At 45.7% G+C, this 25,439-nt stretch overlaps 1 protein-coding gene across 2 annotated transcripts in view; it reads right to left on the bottom strand.

The window, feature by feature from the left end:
* VPS53 (VPS53 subunit of GARP complex) overlaps window positions 1-25,439 on the bottom strand; it is a 122,096-nt gene that overhangs the window by 72,999 nt on the left and 23,658 nt on the right. The window contains exons 5-8 of one of the 2 annotated variants that reach the window (XM_065896732.1): window positions 16,489-16,575; window positions 13,131-13,246; window positions 11,318-11,437; window positions 637-715 (exon numbers count right to left, since the gene is read on the bottom strand). In XM_065896732.1, coding sequence (XP_065752804.1) covers window positions 637-715; window positions 11,318-11,437; window positions 13,131-13,246; window positions 16,489-16,575 — 402 coding nt within the window. The remainder of the gene's footprint in view (window positions 1-636; window positions 716-11,317; window positions 11,438-13,130; window positions 13,247-16,488; window positions 16,576-25,439) is intronic. The other variant, XM_065896733.1, reaches the window with a different exon arrangement.

The following is a 25,439-nucleotide window of genomic DNA, read 5'->3' as shown; positions in this document are numbered from 1 at the left end:
AAGGCAGTTACCCCGGCAGTTACCCCAGCACGGTGATGGCCAAGTGAGGCAAGGCTTGTTACATGAGAAGTGCAACCAATAGCTCACAAGTGAAATACCGTGGGCTTTGCAGACACAACACAAACAGCTATGCTACCAGTGAGAGCTAAAGGGATTAATCCCAAAGAACAGGATCCTTAAAAGCCAGCCTCCTAACTGTGTCACTCCAAGAGTTACATAAGCCTGGGGACGTTCCTCCCAGTTGTCTCTTCACCAGACTGAAACCAAAAAGTTATGTAACGATCCTAAAAAACACTGTGGCTTGAAAAAAAAATTATTATTATTATTTTTTTAAAACATAGCTATGAGAAAAAGAAGGAATTTACCAGGCAGATATCTTGGGTTTGACACACATTAAATTAAACTGAAACAAATCCTCACTTTTTGATGCTGGGAGGACACAGATGGGGAATCAATTGTTGCTTTGGGATATTTAAAATCAAGGATGGTCTCATTACCCTGAACCTCTAGCCAACAGACGTTCTGGCTGCTGGCAAACGCTTCTGGAGCGGCAAATGAACAGTAACTACAGTGAGTGTGCGCCAGGCACACATGGTGATACGGTCCAAAGACTGAAGGGAAAATGCAAAACAATACCTTGGTACCCTGGGAAGGAAATGCTTCTTCGAAATCGGCCAGGATTTGCTGTCCTAACTCGGTCTGGGCAGCCTTCACTCTGTAGGGAAAAGAGAACATATCATTGCCTGGTATAAATTTCCAAATGTCCGTAAGTAATTATGCACAGATCCGTAGGGGTTAGAACTGTTGAAGTCTTTAGGGATCATCCAGGCAGGGGGGAGGGGTGGCTAGATAAGAGAGGTCACACACTAGTTAGCAGCAGGTTTATGACCAGGACGCAGGCATCGGATTCATGCTCACTACGGATTTTCCACATCCCAAAGTTCTCCTGGGCCACCTCTCACCCGTCGTGAGGTAGTATATGTTAATCTTTACAAAATGTCATTAGGGGGTAGTTATGCTGCAGGAAAGTGCTATATAATAATGCCCAAATCACATATAAATCCATTTCGGGTTACTGGTATAACTACTCTCCAGCTCCATGGAGTACAGGATGGGAGGAGGGCTCCACAGTGCTTCAGAGTCGCTGTTTTTTCAACCCGCAAACTAATAGCAGGATCCCAAGTTTCAATAAGAGAACAAAAAGCATGTTTTCTAAAGTAAAAAAGATCCAAATGATAAAATGAACTGCTAATTGAGGGTGAAGGCCACTGAATGAAGATTTAAGTTCTCTCAGAAGACTGTGAGGATGAAAACTGAGTTATCCTGAGCATGAGTTAGAACAGGGAAGTCGGTTCTGAACACGGTGGTTTGTATGGAAGCGAGGAGCTCAAGGAATACTTGTCCGCTGAGAGGAAAGAGGAAGAAGGAGAGCAGCTGGGAGGGGAAAGGAGCTACGGGTCAGCCTCCTGTGAGGAGCTTGTCCTCCACCAGCCCCAGGAACTGGATGCCTCCCACCAGCCATCCTCAGAGCTGGACGGCCCTGAGCCTGCGGCAAATATTTTATCTTTGCTAAAAGCACCGTAAAATAACGTTCTTCCTTTTTTGGTCTCCACCCTGTTACTTTGGAATTAACTTTATGAAGTTTCTAGAAATAGCGAACAGCTCAAAACCACAATTTCTTTGGCTACTAGGCAGTGCCTGGCGACGTACTCAGATTTTTTTTTTTAATGAGGGGATAGTCAGGACCCAAAACAGTTTGGTTTTTCTATGGCATAGTTATAATTATGCCTTATTCCAAATACTTTCCAGGGTTTTTCCACCATCTCCAAAACTTTTAAAACCACTCTTATAGGTGGGTTTGCAGCCTCTTTAGTCACCTTCCGAGGGGGTTAGAAATGACAGAGTTAAGGCTATCACCGGAGGAGCCAGAATCAGGGCCATCCACCTACAGTTGCCCAGTGGACCACAGGAAACATTCCTTGAGTGTGAGCTCTGACAGGACAGAAGAGAACACGCTTTTGTTAAACCGTTGCCTCCAAGGTCTTATGACTCCACATAACGGGCCAGGCAGACAGACTGCCCTGGTGCCAGGTCACAAGACGGAGCTTCCAGAGCCTCAGGCCCCTCTGTTCCTCCTCTCCCCTTGGCAGCGCACAGACAGCACAGGTTCCCTCCTAAGCCACAGGATCATTCCTGGAGGGGGAGCTCCAGCCCCGCCAGGGCCCCTGAGCACTTCAGTGGTAAAGATGGTCCCGGCTCTGCCTCTGTCACCCTAACCAGCCCACCATCCCCTAACTCCATATTCTTAACCAGATTTGAAATTGGGGTGCCTGAGGTAACACGGATGGACCTAGAGATGATCACACTAAGTGAAGTAAGTGAGAAGGAGAAAGACAAAAACCATATGCTAACACGTATATGTGGAATCCAAAATGACACAAATGAACTTATCTATGAAACAGAAACAGACTCAAAGACATAGAGCACAGACTTATGGTTGCCAAGGGGGAGGAAGGGTGGGGGAGGGATGGATTGGGAGTTCGGGATTAGCAGATGCAAACTATTATATTGGGTAAGTTCGTCCACATTTTTCCATAAGATCTTATGAACTTTTTGGCCAACCCAATATATAGACTGGATAAACAACAAGGTCCTACTGTATAGCACACAGAACTATATTCAGTATCCTGTGATAAACCATAATGGAAAAGAATATGAAAAAGAATGTATATACATGTATAACTGAATCACTTTACTGTACAGCAAAAATTAACACAACATTGTAAATCAACTATACTTCAATAAAATCCATTAAAAAAAAGAAAAGAGATTGGGTGCCTGAAAAGACAACCAAAGCCTATGATAAATACAGAAGTACGAGGCTGTGATTTGCAGACCTCCTTGCCTTCTTCTTCAGTCCATTCCCAAGGTCACCTCTTGAGAAAGTCTAGACTTAGCTGTGCCACTGGTGAGCTACGTGTAATCCTAATTAAGCCATTTCCCCTATGTGGGCCACGACTAAGAATGGTTGTGAAATCAGAGGGTGGGGATGGAGGCCTGGACTAGATGCCTTTCAGTATCCGCTCCAATCCTGACTATTCTACCACACCCGTCTTACAGCGCTAGCTGGCAATGGCATCCATCTTTACAGATGACTGGAAGTCGGATGTTTAATTAATGTTGGAGCAGAATAATAATAATAATTATTATAATAATATCTTCCCAAGCATAGTTCCTGAAGTATCTACCAGTGACTCAGATGAAAGAGAAACCATTTCCCTTACTGACAATAACGATGGTACCTATAAACCCAAACCATGATGCGTGTACTTTCAGGGTAAGATGTGAAGAGCAGTCTTTACAATCAGTTGCCTGAGCGGGATCCTAGAAAGATGTCAACATACTTAAAAGAACACAGCTTCGGTCTCACGCCTTTATACTCCTTCCTCTTCCAAAGATGAAAAGTAAGTTCCTACTGGGAAGAGATGCAGCAACAGACTCTGTTAGCGGAGCATATGTGTGAGTTCAGCTACCAAGACTTCCTAGTCATCGTTATGAAAATCAATCTACCACTACTAGAGAAGAAGGGAAATAACAATTCCTCCTGGCATCCAAATAAGCTCGGCCTGGTTGGGTGGTGACAACTCAGTGCTGACCAGTCTTAGGAGATGAAAGATTCCCTGTGCTGCCCGGAAATGAAGGTGAACCAACCGCCTCCTAGCATCCTCCACTCCCTGTGACCAAGGGTTGTTCAAGGGCGCCATTCCCTAAATGTGCTGTCAGATTTCATAAGGGGTGGCAGCAGAGGGACAGCAAACTATGAAAACCACTTAGACATTTATGGATAAAATAACCCTGATGCTTCCAATACCTTGTGAATGACAGTCCTAAAGAAAATACCCTCAATGATTCACAATAAAGTGACCTCTCAACATACGGAGTGCCAGACAGAATGGTTAGTCAGTCAGATTAGTCAGACACTCCATCTCCAGACAGACAGAATCTCAACCCAGAATCTTAGAGTGACTCAGTGGGATGCTTTGAGATCATCAAGTACAACCCTTATACCTTCTTTTGAAACTTAAGTTCTTTCTGTCATAGTCACACAGCTAGCCAGGCCTTTTCTTTCTTTTTTTTTTTTCAAATTTTATTGAAGTGTACTTGATTAGCCAGCCCTTTTCATTCTCCACTTTAGTTTCTTTGATCACTAAGCCATGTGACCCCCTCAACCTGCCAAGTACCTGTCATGTATAAGAGGTTAGAAATAGCCCTGAAAAATATGTTTCAGTTCAACGGTTTCATGGGTTTCAAGAGAATGCAAGAATCTTCCATTCTTCCTCAGGAAATACTGACTAATTACTAGACACATTTGCTTTCATGGATATTCTTAAGCCAGAGGCTCTGAAATGTAAAGATGACATTAAAGAAAAAAAATCTTTCCTTCAACGCTACATTAACGTTTAAGCATTTTCCAGAAGGGTAGTTGGAAGAAACAGCTATATTCAAATCAAAGCCTATGAACTCCATATGTCAAATGTACAGGCAAAGATTTCAGAACACAACCCTTTGTATGACTCCCACAGTTTACAGACAGCAAGCTATTAAGTTAGAGAGCCCGAAGCAGTGCGCAGGACGTAACTCTCCTGCCTTCTCCCCTCCCCCCAAACAAACAAGTTATTTCTATCATTTCCAGATGGTTCTACCGTCACTATGTAAACATAAGGGAGGAATATTCACCAGAAATGATGCTAAAAATAAGAAGTCTGGACTTTCCTCAAACTTTTAGTGCCTCTTGAAAAAGAACTGTAGTCAGACACTGGAAACGAGAGATTCCTTCCCTTCCGTTATTTTTCGTGTTACTTAATAGTATATATTCTCTGTTAATCAACAATTTTTTTTTTTTTTTTTTTGCAAATAGAAGTTGTGAAATGAACTAAAAGAAAAGTAAATCCTCCTGCGTTTGCAGCAACCCTACATGATAATGAATGGCTGGAGCACCAAACTATACTGATAGAATGCTATCTTTTTCCATTTCTAAGGGGAGTGCTATTACAGCAGTGATCACAAAACTTCAAATTTATAAAACCGCTTCTTTGAAAAAAATGTTAAAAGGCAAGGAATCCTAAAAGAGTGCATTCTCTTGTTTGTCCCTATGGTGCTTTTTTACGACTAAAATTCAGTTCTGCCACATTCCTGCCATTCAGCAATGCCCATCTCATGGAACCAATGGGTAACCAACTCTTCCCCACAACTCCTTGACCTCATGGTCACTGTCATGGTATGGTCTTCATCTTTTCTAATCCAGAACATAGCCCCAACCTCCAGTCTCTTGTACCTATGACCCACAAGAGTTTTACAAAATACAAATGAGACCATGCCTCTCCCCACTTAACATCTTTTATTGTCCACAAGATGAAGAACGGATTCTTTAGCGAGGCATATAAAATCTGACCCTGCCTACCTAGACAGACTTTCACCCTCCACTGTCTCCCCAAGTACCTCGATGTTCTCTCTCTCTCCTATTTTTCCCCCCTCTCTCTTCTTGTCTTGGTGGTAAGATCCTACCCATTCTTTTAAGATCACATTAAAATTGAATTTTTCCGTGACCCCTATCCTTGACCCCTGAAGGGTCAGCCTATCAATTCCCTGCTGTGCCTGTACATATACTATATCCATCCTATACTGAAATTTTCTATTAGTGTCTCTCACAAAAACGGTGAGTGCTTTGAGGGCAGAGAGTATGTGTTTCTTATCTTTGTGCCCTCAGTCCCCCAGCACAGGGCCTGGGATACAAAAGTGTGTGATAAGTATCTATTAGTGAGTGAAGAGAAGAATAAGTGAACGGGGAAAAAAGATCAACTCTGGATTATCAGGAGGGTAAGGGGAGGTGATGTTGCCTCTCCTCTCTCCCCCTCATCCACTGAGAGTGAGTCTGCCTTCTCCATCCAAGCGTCCTTCTTTCCTGCAGCTCACAAAGCCCCGTTTGTCTGCTCTCCTGGTTGCCTCACATCCCCAGTGTGACATGGCGATCAGCCAGCTCTGAGTGTGAAGGGTTTAGGAAGGATAAGGGAAAGGGTGGTGATTTCCCGAGTATTCCGCCAAGCTCTGTTCCAACATTCCTTAACAGTTCCTTGGCATTTCACCTCTAAGATGGCACCCTGAGCACGCAGTGCAACCCCTCCCCTTCCTGTCCCAGAAACTCAGAAATAATGAAGAGATTTTTTTTTTTTTTTTTTTTTTTTTTTGCGGTACGCGGGCCTCTCACTGCTGTGGCCTCTCCCATCGCGGAGCACAGGCTTCGGACACGCAGGCTCAGCGGCCACGGCTCACGGGCCCAGCCGCTCCGTGGCATGTGGGATCTTCCCGGACCGGGGCACGAACCCGTGTCCCCTACATCGGCAGGCGGACTCTCAACCACTGAGCCACCAGGGAAGCCCAATGAAAAGATTTTAATAAGAATCCAGAACTGGGCAAGGAAAGGAGTGGTAGACTAGAAACTCTGGTAGGAGAGGATTGAAGAAGGAAACCCCTGCCTAAAATGGCTTCTCAAAGATGAAGGACACGAGGGGAGTGGATACCAGAGCAGGAGGGGGGCCCCAGGGAACCGCTGGAGGGATACTCTGGGGTCCTGCAAGAGGAGCCACGAAGCCAGTGCCCAGGTCTCACCCCTGCCTTGAGTGTTCAGGTCAGGAATGGGCGTGGGTCTGAGAAGCCCAGTAGGGACCAGAGGGCTGACAACATCCAGGCAGATCAGGGAGCCCTCGGGCCCAGAAGATAAGCCACCAGCATATCCCACCTGGCAGTTCCCCCAGCTCCAGCTCCACCTCACCTGAGAAGCACAGTCTGTGGCACACGTGGCCGAGCGGCACATCCCGCCACATCCCGCCTCGCCCTCACGAGCAGGTGACAGTAAAAGAGCATCTCTGATCAGAATGACAGAGAATCTCACAGCCAAGACTGAGCGATCAGCTAGAAATCACCAAATATTGGCAGAGTGCAAACACCAAGAAAGAAAGTCATCGTACTCAACAAACTGAAGACCTGACATCAGAGGACAGAGAAATGGAACAGGCGACTCAGAACTTTAAAACACATATAGTTTATACTCCCTGAGAGACTTAAGAGGATACTATGCCCATGAAAAAAGAATCAACTAGATACCCTGAAGATTAAAGTTGGACTGTTGAGATAAAAACTCAACAGCTGGGCGAAATAACAGGATGGACAAGACTGAAGAATAAATTAAAACAGGAGGGTTGAGTTGAGGAACTCAACTTAACACAACAAAAAGATACAAGGTATTTAAAAAAATTAAGAAACAAGGCAGCAGACCTAGAAGTTCCAATATTCATGTACTAGGGATTCCACAAAGAGAGAACACAGAGAACAAAGCACAAAAACTACTCGAAGAAATAAAGGAGAACAATTTCTTGGAATTTAAGAAACTCATGAGTCTTCAGATTAAGAATACAATTAAGGGGGCTTCCCTGGTGGTGCAGTGGTTAAGAATCCGCCTGCCAACGCAGGGGACACGGGTTTGATCCCTGGTCCGTGAAGATCCCACATGCCGCGGAGCAACTAAGCCCATGCATCACAACTACTGAGCCTGTGCTCCAGAGCCCGCGAGCCACAACTACTGAGCCTGTGTGCCACAACTACTGAGCCGGCATGCCACAACTACTGAAGCCCACGTACTAGAGCCCGTGCTCCGCAACAAGAGAAGCCACCACAGTGAGAAGCCCGCGCACCACGATGAAGAGTAGCCCCCGCTCGCCACAACTCGAGAAAGCCCGTGTGCAGAAACGAGGACCCAACACAGCAAAAAATAAATTAATTAAGATACAATATTAAAAAAGAAAAGAATACAATTAAGTACAGAGCAACATGAATGAAAAGAGACCCACGTCCTAGTAAAATTCCTGATTCTCCCACCCCCAAATCTCAAATGCTTCCAGAACAAAATTAATTATTTTACAGGTTATTTTATAAAGGAATAAGAATGAGATGGACTTCAGATTTTTAATAGGCACCAGACGATAGATTTGCTTAGTCTACACTACAACAGCCACAAGGTGGAAGCAACCCAAGTGTCCATCAACAGATGAATGGACAAACAAAATATAGTCTATATGCACAATAAAATATCCAGCCTTAAAAAGGAATGAAATTCTGATAAATGATATGACACGAATGAACCTGAAAACGTGCTAAATGAAATAAGCCAGGCAGAAAAGGACAAATAGTATGTGATTCCACGTATATGAGGTACCCAGAATAAGCAAATTCATAGACAGAAAATAGAACACAGGTTACCAGAAGCAGGGAAGAGGAGGCAATGAGTGTTATTATTTAATGCATACAAAGTTTCTGTCTGGGGTAATAAAAAAGTTTCGGAAATAGAGTGGTAATGGCTGTACGATACTGTGAATTTATTGATACTTAATGCTACGAAATTGTACACGAAAAAATTATTAAAATGGTAAATTTTATGTAACGTATATTTCAACACAATTTTTAAAAAGGAAAAAAAATAAGTAGGCAACATGAATAGACCAATTACCATTGAAGAAACTGAAAGGACAAAGATCTGCCTTGAAAACAGGTGACACACCTACATAGTTCTGCAGGCAAGATCTGTCAGATCTGACAAAGGACTAGTATCCAGAATACATAGAGAACTCCTACAAATCAATAAGGAAGGGATAACTAACTCAGTAGACAAACAGACAATGGATATAAACTGGCATTTCACAGAGGAAATGCAAATGGCCTATAATCAAGTGAAAAGAAACTAATCTCACTAGTTAACAGAGATATGAAAATGAAAGGAACTAGGTACCATTTTTCATCCATCAGATAAATGAAAAGGAAAACTGACAATACCACATGCTGTTGAGGATATGGGGAAATGGGTACTCACACGTACTATAAATAAATAAAGCCTCTTCGGAGGGCAAAGGGTCAGCAGTTATTAAAATTTTAAATGCACGTGACCTATCACCCAGAATCTATCCTAGAGAAATACTTGCAGATGTGCAAAAGGGAGTATATTTTTCCAATTAGAAGTAAACAGTCTAGTGATATGAAAATGGTTAAATAATCTGTGGTATGGGACTTGCCTGGTGGTGCAGTGGTTAAGAATCCACCTGCCAGTGCAGGGGACACGGGTTCAAGCCTTGGTCCGGGAAGATCCCACATGCCACGGAGCAACTAAGCCCGTGCGCCACAACTACTGAGCCTGCTCTCTAGAGCCCGCGAGCCACAACTACTGAGCCTATGTGCCACAACTACTGAAGCCTGCGCGCCTAGAGCCCGTGCTCCGCAACAAGAGAAGCCACCGCAGTGAGAAGCCCGCGCACTGCAACCAAGAGTAACCCACACTCGCCACAACCAGAGAAAAGCCCGTGCGCAGCAATGAAGACCCAACGCAGCCAAAAATAAATAAATAAAATAAAATTTAAATAATCTGTGGTATGTTATACTACAGAATTCTATGCATCTGTTAAAAGGAATGAGATAGGTTTGTATACACTGATGTGGAAAAACCTCTAGAATACACTGCTAAGCTAAAAACAAAGAGAAAGTTTCAGAATGAAGCATACAGTATGAGATCATTTATTTAAAACAAAACAAAGCAAAATAAACCCACAATCTAAAACTACAGATTTCTTTAAATGCACAGAAAAAAATCTGGAGGATAAGCATTAAATTGATAATAGTAACTACTTCTATGGGTAGCACTGGGGTGTGAGGTATAGTTAAAGAGGACTTAAGTTTCATCTGTACGTTGACTTTTTTCTAATAAAGAAAATGTATACGTGTATTACTTATATAATTAGAAATAAAGTAACTTAGAAAACAAGAGGCCTGCAGCCACCAGGCCTCATGAGAAAGCAGAGTTGAAAATGATGGCTCCTGCTGAGTACCGGCCCCTTCGTTTCCTCTTTGTTGCAAAAAAAAAAAGGTTGGGATCCATCAATTTTGACTGTCTCTTAGTATTTTCCCTGCTGCTACTTCTAACAGAAAAGGCATTAAATTTCCCACCCCTATCTTCCTTCAGATCCTCATCTTCCTTCTCTTTAAACATCTGCCTTTCTTTCTACTGGCTCTGAATCTAGGATTGAAACTCAACAGAATAGGAAGGAAAGAACACATTTAAAGAGGCTAAGTCATCATTTTGTCACATCTGAATCTCAAGGGCAGACTGTATTTGCAAAGACTACCACAGTGATCTCTCATCCCATGTTCTCTTCGTTTTTTATTATTATTTAATAATACTTTAAAAAATAATTAATTTATTTTTGGCTGCATTGGGTCTTCGTTGCTGCAGGTTTTCTCTAGTTGCAGTGAGCGGAGGCTACTCTTCGTTGCTGTGCACGGGCTTCTCATTGCAGTGGCTTCTCTTGTTGCGGAACACGGGCTCTAGGCACACAGGCTTCAGTAGTTGCAGCACGTGGCTTCAGTAGTTGTGGCTCGGGGGCTCTAGAGCGCAGGCTCAGTAGTCATGGCACATGGGCTTAGTTGCTCCACGGCATGTGGGATCTTCCCGGACCAGGGATAGAACCCATGTCCCCTGCATTGGCAGGTGGATTCTTAACCACTGCGCCACCAGGGAAGTCCCCCACGTGCTCTTTATACCAATGGGGATTTGACACTCCTCCCGTTGGGAGTGGCGGAGGCTATATCCCTTCCTCTTGAATCCTGACAGGCTTGTGACTACAGAAACGACTCTCTGTGGCTTCTATGACCTGGTTCTCTTGGCATGCTCATTCATGGGCCCCAGCACCACCTCACCATGAGGAAGCCCAAGCAGCCCAGGGAGGACAACCCAGCTGAGCTCGCAGCTGACAGCAAGCACCAATCCGCCAACCATGAGATTAAACCAACGTATCCCACAGTCCCCTGTGGAGCCACCCCAGCTGATGCTGCACGGAGCAGAGATGAGCTGTCCCTGCTGGGCCAGGCCACGTTACACGAGCGAAATAACTATTGTCATCAGCCACTAAGTCCTGGCTTTTGTTGGTTTGTTACAAGGAAGCAGACAACTGGAACAGTTTCCCTAACGAATGTGGGCTTGGTTCACTCCAGCGAACCAGGCCAGCAACTATCTAACACAGGTAGTGTTAGAAGACATAGTAAGGAGGTGGCGAGGGGACATAGAGGAGACGTCTGCGACAGACAGAGTCAGATCAGGTGACCTCTGAGGCTCCTTCCCACAGTGAGACTGCACAGTGAACATCCCGAGCTGAGTCCTTAGGCACTTCCCAGCACCACCTTTTCTTAAAAAAGAAGACCGTTTTCTCCAATGACACTTTACCTTTCAGAAAGCTGCCGGATCTGTGGAATTCCCATATATTTGTGGAAGTGCTCCAGAACATTCATTACGCCCTGAAGAAGATTAGCAACTTCTCCATACTGCCTTCTCCTGGTCATGGCTCTGCAAGGAAATAGGAAGTTGAGGACTCCAGAAAAACACTAAGGACACAAGATACAGATATGGACCAACCTACTCTCTGCTCTAAAACAGACATCAACTCAACTTAATAAGCATTTCCTGAGCACTGAATATGTATGGTGCTGTGCACTGGGGGAGAAAAAAAATAAGACCAGGTCCAAATCCTTAAGGGAACATGAGTTAGTAAGGGAGAGCAACAGGACACATCTAAGTAGTACCAAGTAGGATGAATGGAGCTCTAAACAGAAGTCCAAGTTATGCGCTCTGGGACGTACAAAAGAATGTGTGAGTGATGGAGTCTCCCTGGGTGGGGGAAGGGGAATCTGGGAAGACTATGGATTTGGGATTTGGGATTTGGGATTTGGGTTGGGTATTATGGATTTGTTGGCTTTTGACAGAGAGCAGGGGTCGAGATGTTATTATTTGAGGGTTACGGCATTTGAGCAAACCAAACATATCTCAGGACACGACAAAGAGCATGTATATGCACTTACATGCTAACTCAAATCTGTAGACTTTAAGCCAATGCTAAGCAACTCTGTGTATGTTTAGGTATGTTTAGTTTCCCTGCTGCTAAGGTTAATGAAGCTTAAATAAAAGGATGCTGATAAAATCGACAGTTACACACAGCAAGGAAGGAACAAACTATTAGATTTAAAATTTTCATTAGGATTGGGTTTTTTAATTAAACGTATAATTTATGACTTCCTTTACAAGGCATTTAAAAAGACAGGCTCCAGTTCAAGCCAAGGAGTTATGTTGCTATCACCGCCTGGTCTGCTGGTTTGTTGGAAGGCACTGAGCACCTGGGGAAAGGGACAAGGACACTGCTCTTCCAGTCTCCTATGGGCCTGCTGTCCTCTCCGATCACTGCTCGCAGGAGAACAGGCCAGGGTTCACTGAAGACCGTGCCATCTCTGGGAGAGACCAGGAAGGAGTCTGTCCCCTATTCGCCCCAACTTTGGATACTGTGCCTAAATTCCTATGGAGGTGCTCTTTCTTTATCCACACATGAGATTACACTGAGGCTGGGACAGGGGCAATTCTCATGAGACAGACCACAAAAGTGAACAGGAATATCAGAATCTTCTAGGAAAGGAGGCCTTTGGGCTGCTTCGTTGTGGTCAGTAACCAACTCTTCCTTTTAATACTGTTTCTCGTGTTCTCATGTACCATTCCCTATAGTTCCCCTAAAAGCCAAACAGAAAGCTTCTGCCTTTGGACAAGTGGGTGGGAAAAAAAAGAAAAAAGTGGGTCCAAGGATCTGTTTCCATAAGGCGTGTTCAACGACAGTGCAACTGAGCGCAACACAAGCAGGAAAACTTGCCAACGCGCAGGCTGGGGGCGTGATTACAGCCTTACGCTGCCTCGTCAGCCTCCGTGGTAGAGACCTACCACATGTAAACGACCTGTGCTCTTGAAGTCATTCTCCACATGCTTTTTGGGCCCCTTCAGACTCACCTGCCCCTCACCTCAAAGTCTCGGGTGTCTGTTACACGTTGAGCACCCGAGGGCACAAAGCCAAAGTGGTGACTAAACATCTGAGACCGCTTTGCAGGAAGTGGGCCAGGATGATGAGACTCTCCTGGCTGAGAAGTAAATAAACCTACGGTGCCATCTCCTCTATGATACATTTATTTCCCGTGGACCTGAAAGGGACCGCTGACGTGCTTACTCGAGGGAATCAACGCCGCCCGCCAGCATGTGCAGGTGGTTCAGCGTCGTGATCGAAGTGGTCAGGTGGCGTTTGGCGTGATCTAACTGCTTGATGTCGCGGGTGATTTCCTTCACCTAAACAGTGAAAAACCACAGGAGAAAAAGGAGGAGGGTTAAGACAGACGTCAACTGGTCTGCAAGTGGCCTCTGGAGAAAATAATGCAAATGAAATAGGGACAAACATACCTCGCGTTAGCCCTCGGAGAAAACACAGGTGTCCTCCCAATACATACTCAAAATAATTTCCAATCAGCCCGTTTACATTTAATCGGGCATTTCTTCAGCGGACTTTGCCCAGGGTTACAAAATCCTCAGTTGTGAGAATGAAATGAACTTTATTCTTCACCCCAAGTAAAGAGGAGTGAGCCACATAGTAATTGAGTATGGAGCACCCGGTGCCCAGCAGCCAAGGACGGCCGATCTCCTCCTGAACAAGGTCAGGGAAGTATGCCTTCTGGCACCGGGGTTACTAGGTCCGGTACAAAATGGATAGCACAGTATGAGTCAGCTAATTCTATTGGGATGGGCTTTATTCGTGGATCTAGGGTTTATTATCTGGTCTCCAGATTTCTCCTCAAATCTCAAGAAGACTGAAATGTAACCCCCGCAAAGTAAGCTTAACATGACATCATTAAGAGCAGAGTCTTCAGGGAGACAGATGGCAATCAGGGGAGTAAAATTCCAACAGTGTTGATCCAGCGGGTCCAAGAGAAAGAAACTCTGTAGCTGGGAACGTAAGTATATTTCAGTCACTAGAAAAGTACATTCAGTAGTGAGGTGGGAACAATTCTCCACCTTTACTAACACCTAGGCGGACTCTTTCACTAAACTGCCTGAGTCCATGCTGAACAAGAAACTTTCTGAAGAGCAATTAGGTTCTCCAGGTTCTATGACACCCGGAGGGAAGGGAGCGCCCTGGATACCAGGCACAAACATCCTAGTTACTGGAAACATAGGTCTCCCATTAAAAGTGAAAAAGGCCGGTAGTGAGTTAAATTCACATGACCTGATTTTTTAGAGTTTGATCATCCTGGGTAGAGTTATGAAGTAAAGGTCACGACCTGTACAGCTGAGATCCACACCTACAAACCCGCAAGGCTGACCTGGATCCTAGCAGAAAAAGCCTCTTTCACGGGGACTTGGCCCATCAAGCCTGCTCTCTCTGTGACCCTCAGGCCACCAAAATGTCTCTATTTCTATCGTGGGGGTTTGGGGAAGAGGTGAAGAACCTACCACACCTTTACCAAATAACTGAGTTTGGGGGGAAAGACAATCAAGACTGATATAATAAACTAGATATAGGAGTTCGGCCTTATAATCTAATTACCCTTCCAACTCTGAAATAAATCATCATTCTCTTTCCCACCAAAATAAAAAATCCCTGTACTTCTCCCTGGGTTCCTTAGCTCCAGCACTCGCATCAGAGGTCTTCAACTACTGTGTTAAAAGTCAGCGTCATCTACCAGTCTTCTCGTTCCTGCAGGTCCTGCATCATTAGTCAGTCATTAAATCCGGGACATTCTTCCTCTGCCTCAAGACTCTGTCCCTTCTGCTCCTCCTTCAGGCCCTCGCTGCTTTGCACCAGAGCTCACTGGTCCCTTCACTCCCAGTGTTCCCCATCTCTCCCCATCACACACCCTGTGCTTCCCTAGACAAACCCAACTTCTTGTTATTCCCCAAATAAAGCCCTTAATGGCAGCTCACACAAGCGGCGCTCAGGCCAAAGTCACACGAGACCGGTTCACAGAACAGAATGCTGGTGGTTAATTTACCTTAACTGTTACCCCTGGGCAGCCAAAGAAGGATAGAACAGGACATGGCAGTCAGACATGGGAGTCAGACAGTTCTCGGGTTGAATCTCGGCTCTTTCACTCACCGACTCGGTGTCCTAGACCAAGTGGCTTAGCCTCACTGAGTCTCAGTTTCCTCACTGATAAAATGGTCAATCATAAAAATAATAATGAGAGTAAAACCGAGTTCGTAAGGTCTGTTGTGAGGGCAAAGTTAGATCACTTGTATAAAGGAACGGGCACAGTGCTCGGCACAGTGAAAGAGCTCCACAAATATCCTCTTCTTCCCTTTAGCAAAGCACCATCTGGGGAAGCAGACTGCTTTTTTTTTTTTTTGGCCACACCACACGGCTTATGGGATCTTAGTTCCCCGACCGGGGATCAAACCCACGCCCCCTGCATTGGAAGCGCAGAGTCCTAACGACTGGACCGCCAGGTAAGTCCCAGACTGCTTTAAAATAAAACATCTAACGGCATTAGGAGCGGTCTACTCAGACTGTTACTGCATCCCCCCTCGGCTTCAAGAGGGAGCGTGGTCCAGACTAGCAGATCAGAATCCTAAGTGCTCACGAATCTCCACAATTCTGTGATGTACACACAAATATTACCTCCACTTCACAGAGAGGCAACTGAGGTACAGAGAGGGTAAGTAACTTGCTTAAGGCCCCCAGGGAGGAAGGAGAGAGGGTGGATCTGAAGGCAGGTGGTCTGACGTCAGAGACCATGCTGCTCACTAATGGTATCCAACTGTCTCCTCTCCCACCCCACTGCCCATGCGCTCCGCTGAAGCCGGGCCCGCCCCCGCCGCCTTCCACAGCCTGTCCAGTCTTGCCAAATGGCCATTGAAGAGAACTGAAGGGTCCGTGGGAGTGTGACCTCGGATCTATTCTTGAGTAGATTATAATACGATGTAGGCAGAGAAGTCTGGGAGGGTTTAGGAGTTTTCATAACCAAAACGAGTAGCGGGAAAAAATGACATTAATAATAGCTTTCATTCATTAAGCAACTAACCCCAGCCCAGTACTATGCTCTGTGCTCTTCATACGTTTAATTCTTACAACATCCCTTTGAGGTAGTTATTATTCTTATTAAGGGGAGAAGAAACTGGTGGGCCTCTCGGTCGGTGGAGGTCCCTGAGCACATCACCCGAGGGCAGCACTGCGTAGAGGGAGAGCTTAATCAAGCCCCTCAGCACGTATCACAGGCAGGATGCGGCCCACCTCCCAGATCCAGGTCCAGTTTTCAAGCAATGCCAAGTTACAGGTCATACATCTGAACTGAGAAACACGTGATATAAACAAATGCTAGAGAAAGGAATCCAAAATGACTAGGAAACTATTTGGGGGAAAGGAGAAGAAGAGAACTTTCCCTGTTTAAAAACAGGGCTGCAAATACAGGGCCAGCACTGGAGACGTGGGCGCTGTGCTTGGCAGGAAGAGGGAGAACAAGTCTATTGACTAGTGTGACTGGACGAGAAGCCAACTTCCTCTTCCGGCGCAAAAAGGTCCGGAAGAGACCAGAACTCACCATTTGCTCCGATTTTTCTGCTTTGTCCTTGATGTCTTTGATTTTTCCAAAGAGTTGCTGAATCGCTTTCTGGGCCTCTTCAAGTGCCTAGAATAAGAGCATAAATGAAAAACAAGGCAGCACCGGTCCCCACGCTGTGATCAAGTGCAGCCTCAGAAGAAAATGCCTAAAGCGCTCTTGCTTCGCTGCACTTGCACTGACAATTTTACCAGACCTGCGGCCGAAGCGGCAGAGGCAGAGGGAGCCCGCCATTTGCATGCAGGCAAATGAACACTCAGAGTTCTTGCCAAGTGGCATCACACAGTTTTAATTTAAAAACTAAACTATTGGGCTTCCCTGGTGGCGCAGTGGTTGAGAGTCCGCCTGCCGATGCAGGGGACACGGGTTCGTGCCCCGGTCCGGGAAGATCCCACATGCCGCGGAGCGGCTGGGCCCGTGAGCCATGGCCGCTGAGCCTGCGCGTCCGGAGCCTGTGCTCCGCAACGGGAGAGGCCACAACAGTGAGAGGCCCGCGTACCGGGAAAAAAAAAAAAAAAAAAACGAAACTATTTCCCTCTGTATCAGTGATTACTACACATACTGATGACAACAAATAAATAAGACATGCACATCTGTGTGTATATGTGTGTGTGTATATGTGTGTGTGTGTGTGTGTGTGTGTGCACACGTATGCAGTAACCTTCAAAACCCTGAAGAGAGACATAGGTGGCTCAAAGTTGGGGGTAGGGGAAGCTTTGGGTTTTGAGAGTTCCAGAAGATGGTGCCATCAAAAAAAAAAAACAGTCACAGCTGTGCATGGGGACTCCAAAACCGTGGGCAAACCTTAAAGACATTTGTAAGTACCCCACTTGGGAACCAACGAAATGAAGTTAGAAAGGAATACTTACACCTAACGGTGAGCTAAATGTTTCCACTGAAATAAAAACCAACAAAGATGGATGCCACCCATTAAAAGCATTACAACCCACAGTGGTAATTGCGTGAGTCTGGGAAGCAGTATTAGGGGAGGGGAGAGGGCGCTCAGCCGCACACGTGAAGAACACACGTACTGGTGAAAGAGGCAGCGGCCAAAAGAACTCCCACTTCATTTCATTGAACGCACTTTATTTTGGATTTAAGAGTGGCCTGGGGACTCCCCTGGCGGTCCAGTGGTTAAGACTTCGCCTTCCAATGCAGGGGATGTGGGTTTGATCCCTGGTCAGGGCACTAAGATCCCACATGCCTCGCGGCCAAAACACCAAAAACATAAAACAGAAGCAATAGTGCAACAAATTCAGTAAAGACTTTAAAAATGGTCCACATCAAAAAAGTAATAAATAATAATTAAAAAAAAAAGAGTGGCCTGCCCTAACATGGCTTCCCGAGCCCTTTGTAAATGTAATGACAAGGCCAGCATCGCCCTAGAGCTGTGTGTGGCCATCTGTGCCTGCAGGGGGGAAACAGCCAGCCTCCCTGAGGACACCCTGACAGAGGAAAGAGGACAGCAAAGCTGCGACGTGGGGAGAAAGTCAAAAGCCCTGACAGAGGTATTTGAACCTCCGCCTTCAGTAGAACCCAGCAGAAGAGCTACCTCTAGACTATGAACTAACACGTTTTCTTTATGGCTGAAAAACATGCTCAAAAAGCAAACTTAAGTCTGCTTCTGCTGCAGGAAGTTCCTTCCTTGTTGAAAGGAGGGATTGTATCTCCCTGTCTTTCCCAGGTTTCCGGGAGGCCCACTTCTCCTGATGCTGGGACTCCTTCCTTCCCCTGCAGCTCCTCACCCTGTGTGTGGCTCAGTCCCAGACAGAGCTCTCTTCTGACCTTCTTCATCTCTGGGATCTGCAGGGGTTTCACGCCTGGGGACAAGGATACCGAGCTTCTGCGTGTGTCTATGTTATGGCTTCCTTTACCAGTTTGTTGCCAAGTCTGAGGTGATGCTAGTCGAATAAACAGCGGCTCACACCACCTCCTGGGACAGGCAGGGAGTGGGCGGTTTGCTCTGCTGGATCGCTTCACTTATATCTACCAAGGCTGGGGAGCAAAGAAGCTTTTATACTTGTCATTTCTGCCGCCTGGACAGAGGTATTTTAATCATCAGAAGGTTTGGTCTTAGAACAACAGTTGGCATTGCTATCAGAGACCAAAATCCGTAACTCGGGAAGTTTTACCCGAAGAGTAGTAACCAATCAAAAGGGGTGATGGAATGGAAATGGGTCTCACTGAGCAGCCCCTCTCAAACCCATTCCCTCCCAAGAGGGTGCCTCACTCAGCAGCTGCTTCCTCTCCGCTTCCTACCATCCTGCCTCCCTCACTCCCAGATTCAGCACCCCCAAAACAGTTGTGGTGCAGTGAGAAATCCCTCCACTTTCCAGCCAGAAGGCAGGAGTTTGAGGCCTGTCTCTGCTGTCACATACCAGCAGGGCAACCTCTCTAGGGGTCAGTTTCCTCATCTGCAAAGTGGTGACGATGCCACCTACTTCAGGGGTTGTTGGGAAGACTCAATGACATAATAGGTGTTGAAAGCTACACAGATATTAGGTCTATTTCCAGGGCTTTTGACCAGCCTGGGCAAATGCATGTTTGCACCTAGGGATACATACATATATATCAAGTGGAGATATCAAGATGGACATATGAGTCTGGAGCTTGGAAGAGAGAAACTGAAATTCAGAAGTCATCAGCTTATAGATGACACTTAAGTCTGTAGGACTAAAAATCACCTAGGAAGAGGGTACAGACAGAAGAGAAAAGAAGAGAAGAGAAGACGGCCCAGGGCTGAGCCCTTGGACACCCCAATGTTCAACAGTCTAGAAGAAAAAAGGGAGGGAGGAAAGATGCAAGAGAAAAACCACCAGTGACAGGAGAGAAAATCAGGGACTATGGTGTCACAGAAGCCAAACAAAAGTGTTGGAAGGAAGAGGAAAAGAGTGATTATGTCTTACATTGTTGAAAATTCACGTAAGATTAGGACAGAGGATGACCACCAAACTGGACACCAGGGAAGTCACTGATGACCCTGACAAGAGTGATTCCAGTGGAGACAGTGCGTGTGAGAGCAGGGGCCAGCAAATGATGGCCTCGGGGCCAAGCCCAGTGTGCCACCTGTTTCTGTAAACAATGACAGCTTGGATCACACCAATCCCGTTCATTTAGGAATTGTCTGTGGCCACTTGCTCCACGTAACAGCAGGGATGGGTAGTTGCCAGAGACCAGATGGCATATAAAATCTAAAGTACTTACTACCTGGTCCTTAATAGAAAATGCTTGCTGACTCCTGGTATAGACTATTTTTTCAAGAAGCTTTTATTGTGAGAAGACAAGACAGTAAACAAGAAGAGGAGAAATCGATTGGGGGGTAGGGGGTGGGTAACGGGACAATTTCGGAAGAGAAGGACTTTTTTATAATGTTCTTGAATTGTTTACTGTTTAAGTACCAGCTCTCTAACGGGGTTGTAAGTATCCTTTAGAGTGTGGCCCAAGGATATGAATGGCACTCTTAAATCCCCTATGGTTCAGGCAATTGCCCATTCTGGTGGCCAGAATGACAGGCCCAGCTGATAAGTACTGTCTCAGTATTATCACCACTAGCTCCTTCTCACTCCAAAAGTGACTCTGATGATAAATCATATGACCACCTCAACTACAGCATCTAACCAAAGCTGGAGCACAGCTGGAACTCGACAAATATTTGCCAACAGATTAAAAACATCGTGGGGGGGCTTCCCTGGTGGCGCAGTGGTTGAGAGTCCGCCTGCCAATGCAGGGGACGCGGGTTCGTGCCCCGGTCTGGGAAGATCCCACATGCCGCGGAGCGGCTGGGCCCGTGAGCCATGGCCGCCGAGCCTGCGCGTCCGGAGCCTGTGCTCCGCAACGGGAGAGGCCACAACAGTGAGAGGCCCGCGTACCGCAAAAAAAAAAAAAAACCCAAAAACACCGTGGGGCACTTCTCAGAAGAGGAGCAGTGCTGAGGCTACTGTTCTGGATGAGGTAGGATGACACCCATAGCTTTCCCTAACTCCAGGCACAACTGTCAGCAGTGGTTCAAAAACACAGCATCACACTTTCTGCAACTGTTACCTATGTGGCTAATGTGGAATCTAATGCTCCTGGTGCTGCCAGGGGTGAGTAAATTCTAACCCCCCGGAACCTTCTAAAACATGTGGCCTCGTGGCACGGAAAAGCACTACAGAGGCCCTTGCCGGCAACTGCGCACCTTCTGGGGCACAGATTGCATGAAATTCTGTGATCTTGCTGGTCATGTCATGGTATAAGGATGTGCTGATGGGATTGTAGCCATCATGTTCTGGCCAAACACTCTAAGACACATGACATTCAGCTAAGAAAGGCAAAAACGGCCAGTTCTATACTTAGATCTCAGGGCTGAAGAAGTTTCCACGATCCTTTCTCAGAGAAAGGGTTTCTATCCCTATTTTTCTCTTACTCTCCATCTGGCATCCTACCAGAGCTGTCTCTGCTCAAGGTACCACTTTTTTCTTTCAGCAAACAAGTAAGACTCACACAATCTTACATTTCACAGTCTTAAAGAAAGACAAACTGTCTGCCAGATTTTTTTTTTTTCAGGCTGGAATACTTTCACTTGTTATAACAATGCACTGAAGTCGAGGAAATTTAATATAATTCCCTTTCCAGAGTCAAAAAGGTTCTTCTGAAGCATTCATTCCGTCAGCAAGTCCATTCTCAACACACACCCTAATATTTGATATCTAATGTCTAAAAATCAATCACACAGGAAGAGGAGTGTTTTGTAATTGGAAAGATCATAAGACCTATAAAAGGTTAAGATTTTATTTTTAAGTAACACTAAAATACTTTTATACCTAGCTAATCAGAAAATGTGCTGAAAGAAAGGTTCTGGCACTGTCCCTAGACACTCTTTAAAATAAAATGTGGCTACTTTTCCATTCCAGGCTGTATGTGGATGAAAAACAGAACTAATCACCCAAAAATGTCTGCTTCCAACCCACACCTTACCAGAGTTTCTGAATCGAGCACTGGAGCGTGGCTGCAGCCTGCATGGGAGGGTGCTATTAGGAGGCAGTGGTCGTCCTCTTTACTAACTCAAATCCTGCAATCATGGGATACAAGGTGACCCACTGAGCTGACCCAGAAGACTCAGCAGAACCAATTATGCTATCTCTGTATTTTTGTGCGTTAACTGTAACCATTCTTCTTAATTTTCCTTGCCTCCTGAAGTAGACTCTGAACAGGCCACCAAAGCCACACTAGGTCACGTGCGCAGAAGATAAGCAGCATGGAACCTGGCACAGACCCCACTGCTTTCTTCTTCTTTCATCTCTTTTTTCTCCCCAGCACCGTGTCAGCCACCTGTGTAGATAGAGCGGATCCGAGCCAATGGAAATGCCTTGAGAAATTAACATCCCCTCTGGCTCTTAGATGCATCTAATTTTGCAGTTTGCTCTATGAGAGAATTATATTGCCTTTATCCTGTGAGTCCACGGGCAGCCTTTAAGAGATTTAAAACTGAGATCCCATTTGCTGCCACTACAGGAAGGAGGAAGAGGCTGCTCATTTTCAGAAGAACTAATATGGCATTCTGTTCTCTGAAAAAAAATAAGGTGCTAATATTCAAGGTTACTGGGAAGAAAACGATATTTTCCCACTTATTCTGCTATCATTTCTGTGGTCCAACTTTACATCTGTCTGCCGGTTCCCTTCCTATTATTTGGAAAAACAATGTACTGTTTTAGTAAAAAGCAGGGGTTTTTTGAACCAGCAGACTGGGATTCGAATGCCGGCCTTGCCACTCACTGTGTGATCTCTGGTAAGCCAGTTAACCTCTAGGAGGCGCAGACTCATCATTTCTAGAACAGGGACAATAGTCCCAACCCAGAGACTTGTTGTTAGGAAAACAGGACTTAGCAGTAAACACCTTGGGTACTGTTTACTCAGTACTGCCTTCCTCCTGGGAGTCTTCCTCTCACTGTGTTCTGAGTCACTGTCCCAGAGGCAGACCAGGCCTAAGCTGGGCCACCTGGAGCTTTTCTGTGATTTTCCAGAACGAATTGGGAAACAAAGTTTCTCTCTCTCTGGTGGTGGCATCGCCACGATGTGAAATTAGGTTAGATAGTAGCTGGTCTCCAGGTAGAGACAATGAAGCCGACTCCCGGAGAGAGACACAGACAGAAAGATCCAGAGCTGTATTCCAGTGCCACCTTCCGCTGTTTGAAAAGCCCAGCAGAGAAACTACTCTTTCACAGACTGACTGTTCAAAACAAGACACAAGAGGCTTCCAAATAATCCCCCTTTTGCCTAAGCCAGTTTGAGCTGGGGTTTTGTCTTCTGCAGTCGAGAGAATCCTGACGGAGGATGCAGCTCATAGAAGGGGTTTACTAAATGGTAATTATTAATATTATTCCCAGATCTCCCAGATAGAGTGTGACATTTCAGATGAGACTGTCCCTCTAAGAACCAAAGGTTGTCGATCCGCATTTCAGAGCTTTGCAAATAGGCTGGTTAAGTTCAACATCTGCAGGCACACACACAAGAGTGGCTCATGGATCGGAGGGTGGTCCCCTTGAACCACGTTGTAAATGAGCCATTCTCCAGGGGAAGAAAAAAGTTTCAATCTTTTGTTCGCCCCGTCAACAAAAAGTGAGTGCCTACTATATGCACTAAGCTAGATACGGAGAGAAAAAGATCGCAGATGGGGACACATCTTTAAAGAGCTTGTGAGGGATACGTAAGAAACAAATAACTAGGAGGTGAGACCGATAGAAAGAAGTATGAATGCCAGGATCATTTGGAAAGCAAAGGACTCCACAAAAATGTTGCTGAGGGCGACCACATCTGATGAGCCCTGAACAAAGTGCCCTGTGACATCCACTAAAGGCAGACACCTACGGGTAAGTAGCCTCTATTTATGGAATGTCCCCTCTTTTGACACTACTGGCTAGCCTGGTACCACTGAGAGCTGTTGCCATGGAAACAAGGCATCCCGGCTACAGCAGAGGTGCTTTAAGAACTCTCAGCAATAAAAACAACGCAGCCCATTCCCCACAATGGTGCTAAACAGGAGCAGAGGCTCCAGGGATGTCACCGCCACGGACGGCTGCACGCACACAGCATCACGCTTCTCTGTGTCCTTGAACACACTAGGTACCTTCCGGGCCTGGCAGCCCCGGTCAAATGCCAGACGGGCACCCATCAGAGGCAAAGCATTGGTGCTAATGTTAGTTCCTCCTTAGCCCATTCAGAAACCTTGAGTATAAAGGGGCTTTATTTAAAGCACAGATTTCTTTCCAAGTTTGTGAACCAAAAGAATGTAAAGGGCAAAAGGAGTAATTTTCACCTTATTTGTTAAAATGCTCTGTTCCGCCTGTTACTTTAATTTACGGTTTCTGCAAACCACATCCACTGAAAATGTGAACCAAAGAGTTCATTTTTATTGTTTTTAGGAAACAAGCCAGAAATTAAAATTGTAAGACAGGGCTGGGACACAAATTCAGCAGTACCCAAACAAGACTGAACACTTAGATTTTAAAGTTCTGCTTATACCTGTTATCACCTGTAACTTAAAATCTGTTCCTCCTGAAATAGCAGGGAGAGGTGAATGCACTCACGCACAGCCTCCTTTGATGAAATGCAACCCCTGAGGATGAGCGCATTCAAAGCAACAACTCCAAATGGAGTTGGAGAAGGAAAAACTCAAGCAAGAGTCTCAGCTGCTTTGCTGAATAAAAGGTACAGAAATGCTATACTGTAGAAAATGGGGGCACGTTTAAAGGAACAATCTGCCTGAGTTTAACAAAGGACTATCTCCCGCAAATAGCTAGGACTTCCCAGCTGCCAAGTGAAATTCGAGTCCCCCACTGCAGTCACTCAGTAACTCTCATCTGTGTTACGGGTTTTCATTCAGGGCTTCATTTGGGGTTGACTTCTGGATGCTCCTTCAGCTGCTTGGTAGAGACACCTTCTGTGCCAAAGCCCTTTAGGCTATGGCCTGCCTTGGGGTTTCATCTGGATGACTTTCTCTTCCTGTTTCACTTCCCTTCGGGATTGGGTCCCATGTGTTCAGGACCACAGGTGTGCAGTGAATGCTCAGTTCTCTCCTTCCCTCCTGGAGTTCCTCTCTTCCAGTTTCTTCCTCATGCTGAGAGGGGCCCAGCTGGTTAAGGAGGCCACAGTCACTGTCACTTTTTGGATTCCCTTGTGAACCAGTTAACTTTCCAGGTTCTGCAGTGGAAAAAAAGTGGCTCCCAAATCTGCTTTTAAAGTGTGTCCCTGGGGCTTCCCTGGTGGCGCAGTGGTTGAGAGTCTGCCTGCCGATGCAGGGGACACGGGTTCGTGCCCCGGTCCGGGAAGATCCCACATGCCGCGGAGCAGCTGGGCCCGTGAGCCATGGCCGCTGGGCCTGCGCGTCCGGAGCCTGTGCTCCACAACGCGAGAGGCCACAACAGTGAGAGGCCCGCGTACCGCAAAAAAAAAAAAAAAAAAAGTGTGTCCCTGTTTAAAAAGAGAATTTGGTATACACAGGTAAGGCCAGATCAGAAAATCTGGACCTGTGATTAGCTCACCCAGTGTAATTTGGGGCAAGTCACAGAACCTGTGTGAGCCTGTTCCTACATCTGTAAAATTGGGAGAATAACATCTATGTGGCCTAATTCACATCTTTGTGAGGATTAAGTAATCGATGCAACAATGTTTTACAGAATGTAAGATAAACATGTTTATTTGCTTTTTTGGTTTTATTTTGGTTTTGGGGGGGTTTTTTTTTGGCTGCACCTCACGGCTCATGGGATCTTAGTTCCCTGACCAGGGATCAAACAGGGGCCCTGGCAGTGAAAGTGCTGAGTGCTAACCACTGGACAACCAGGGCATTCCCCAAGATAAACATATTTATATTGTAATAAAACATAAGCACTATACATTAAGACAAACAAATCAAAATGCACCTTCTGCCTAAGCAACTCAAAATGTGTCTTTGCCTA

This window comes from Phocoena phocoena, chromosome 19 (assembly GCF_963924675.1).
Source record: "Phocoena phocoena chromosome 19, mPhoPho1.1, whole genome shotgun sequence".
Classification (NCBI taxonomy): domain Eukaryota; kingdom Metazoa; phylum Chordata; class Mammalia; order Artiodactyla; family Phocoenidae; genus Phocoena; species Phocoena phocoena.
The sequence above is the reverse complement of the archived record's forward strand: the minus strand, read 5'-3'. Positions and strand labels throughout refer to the sequence as shown.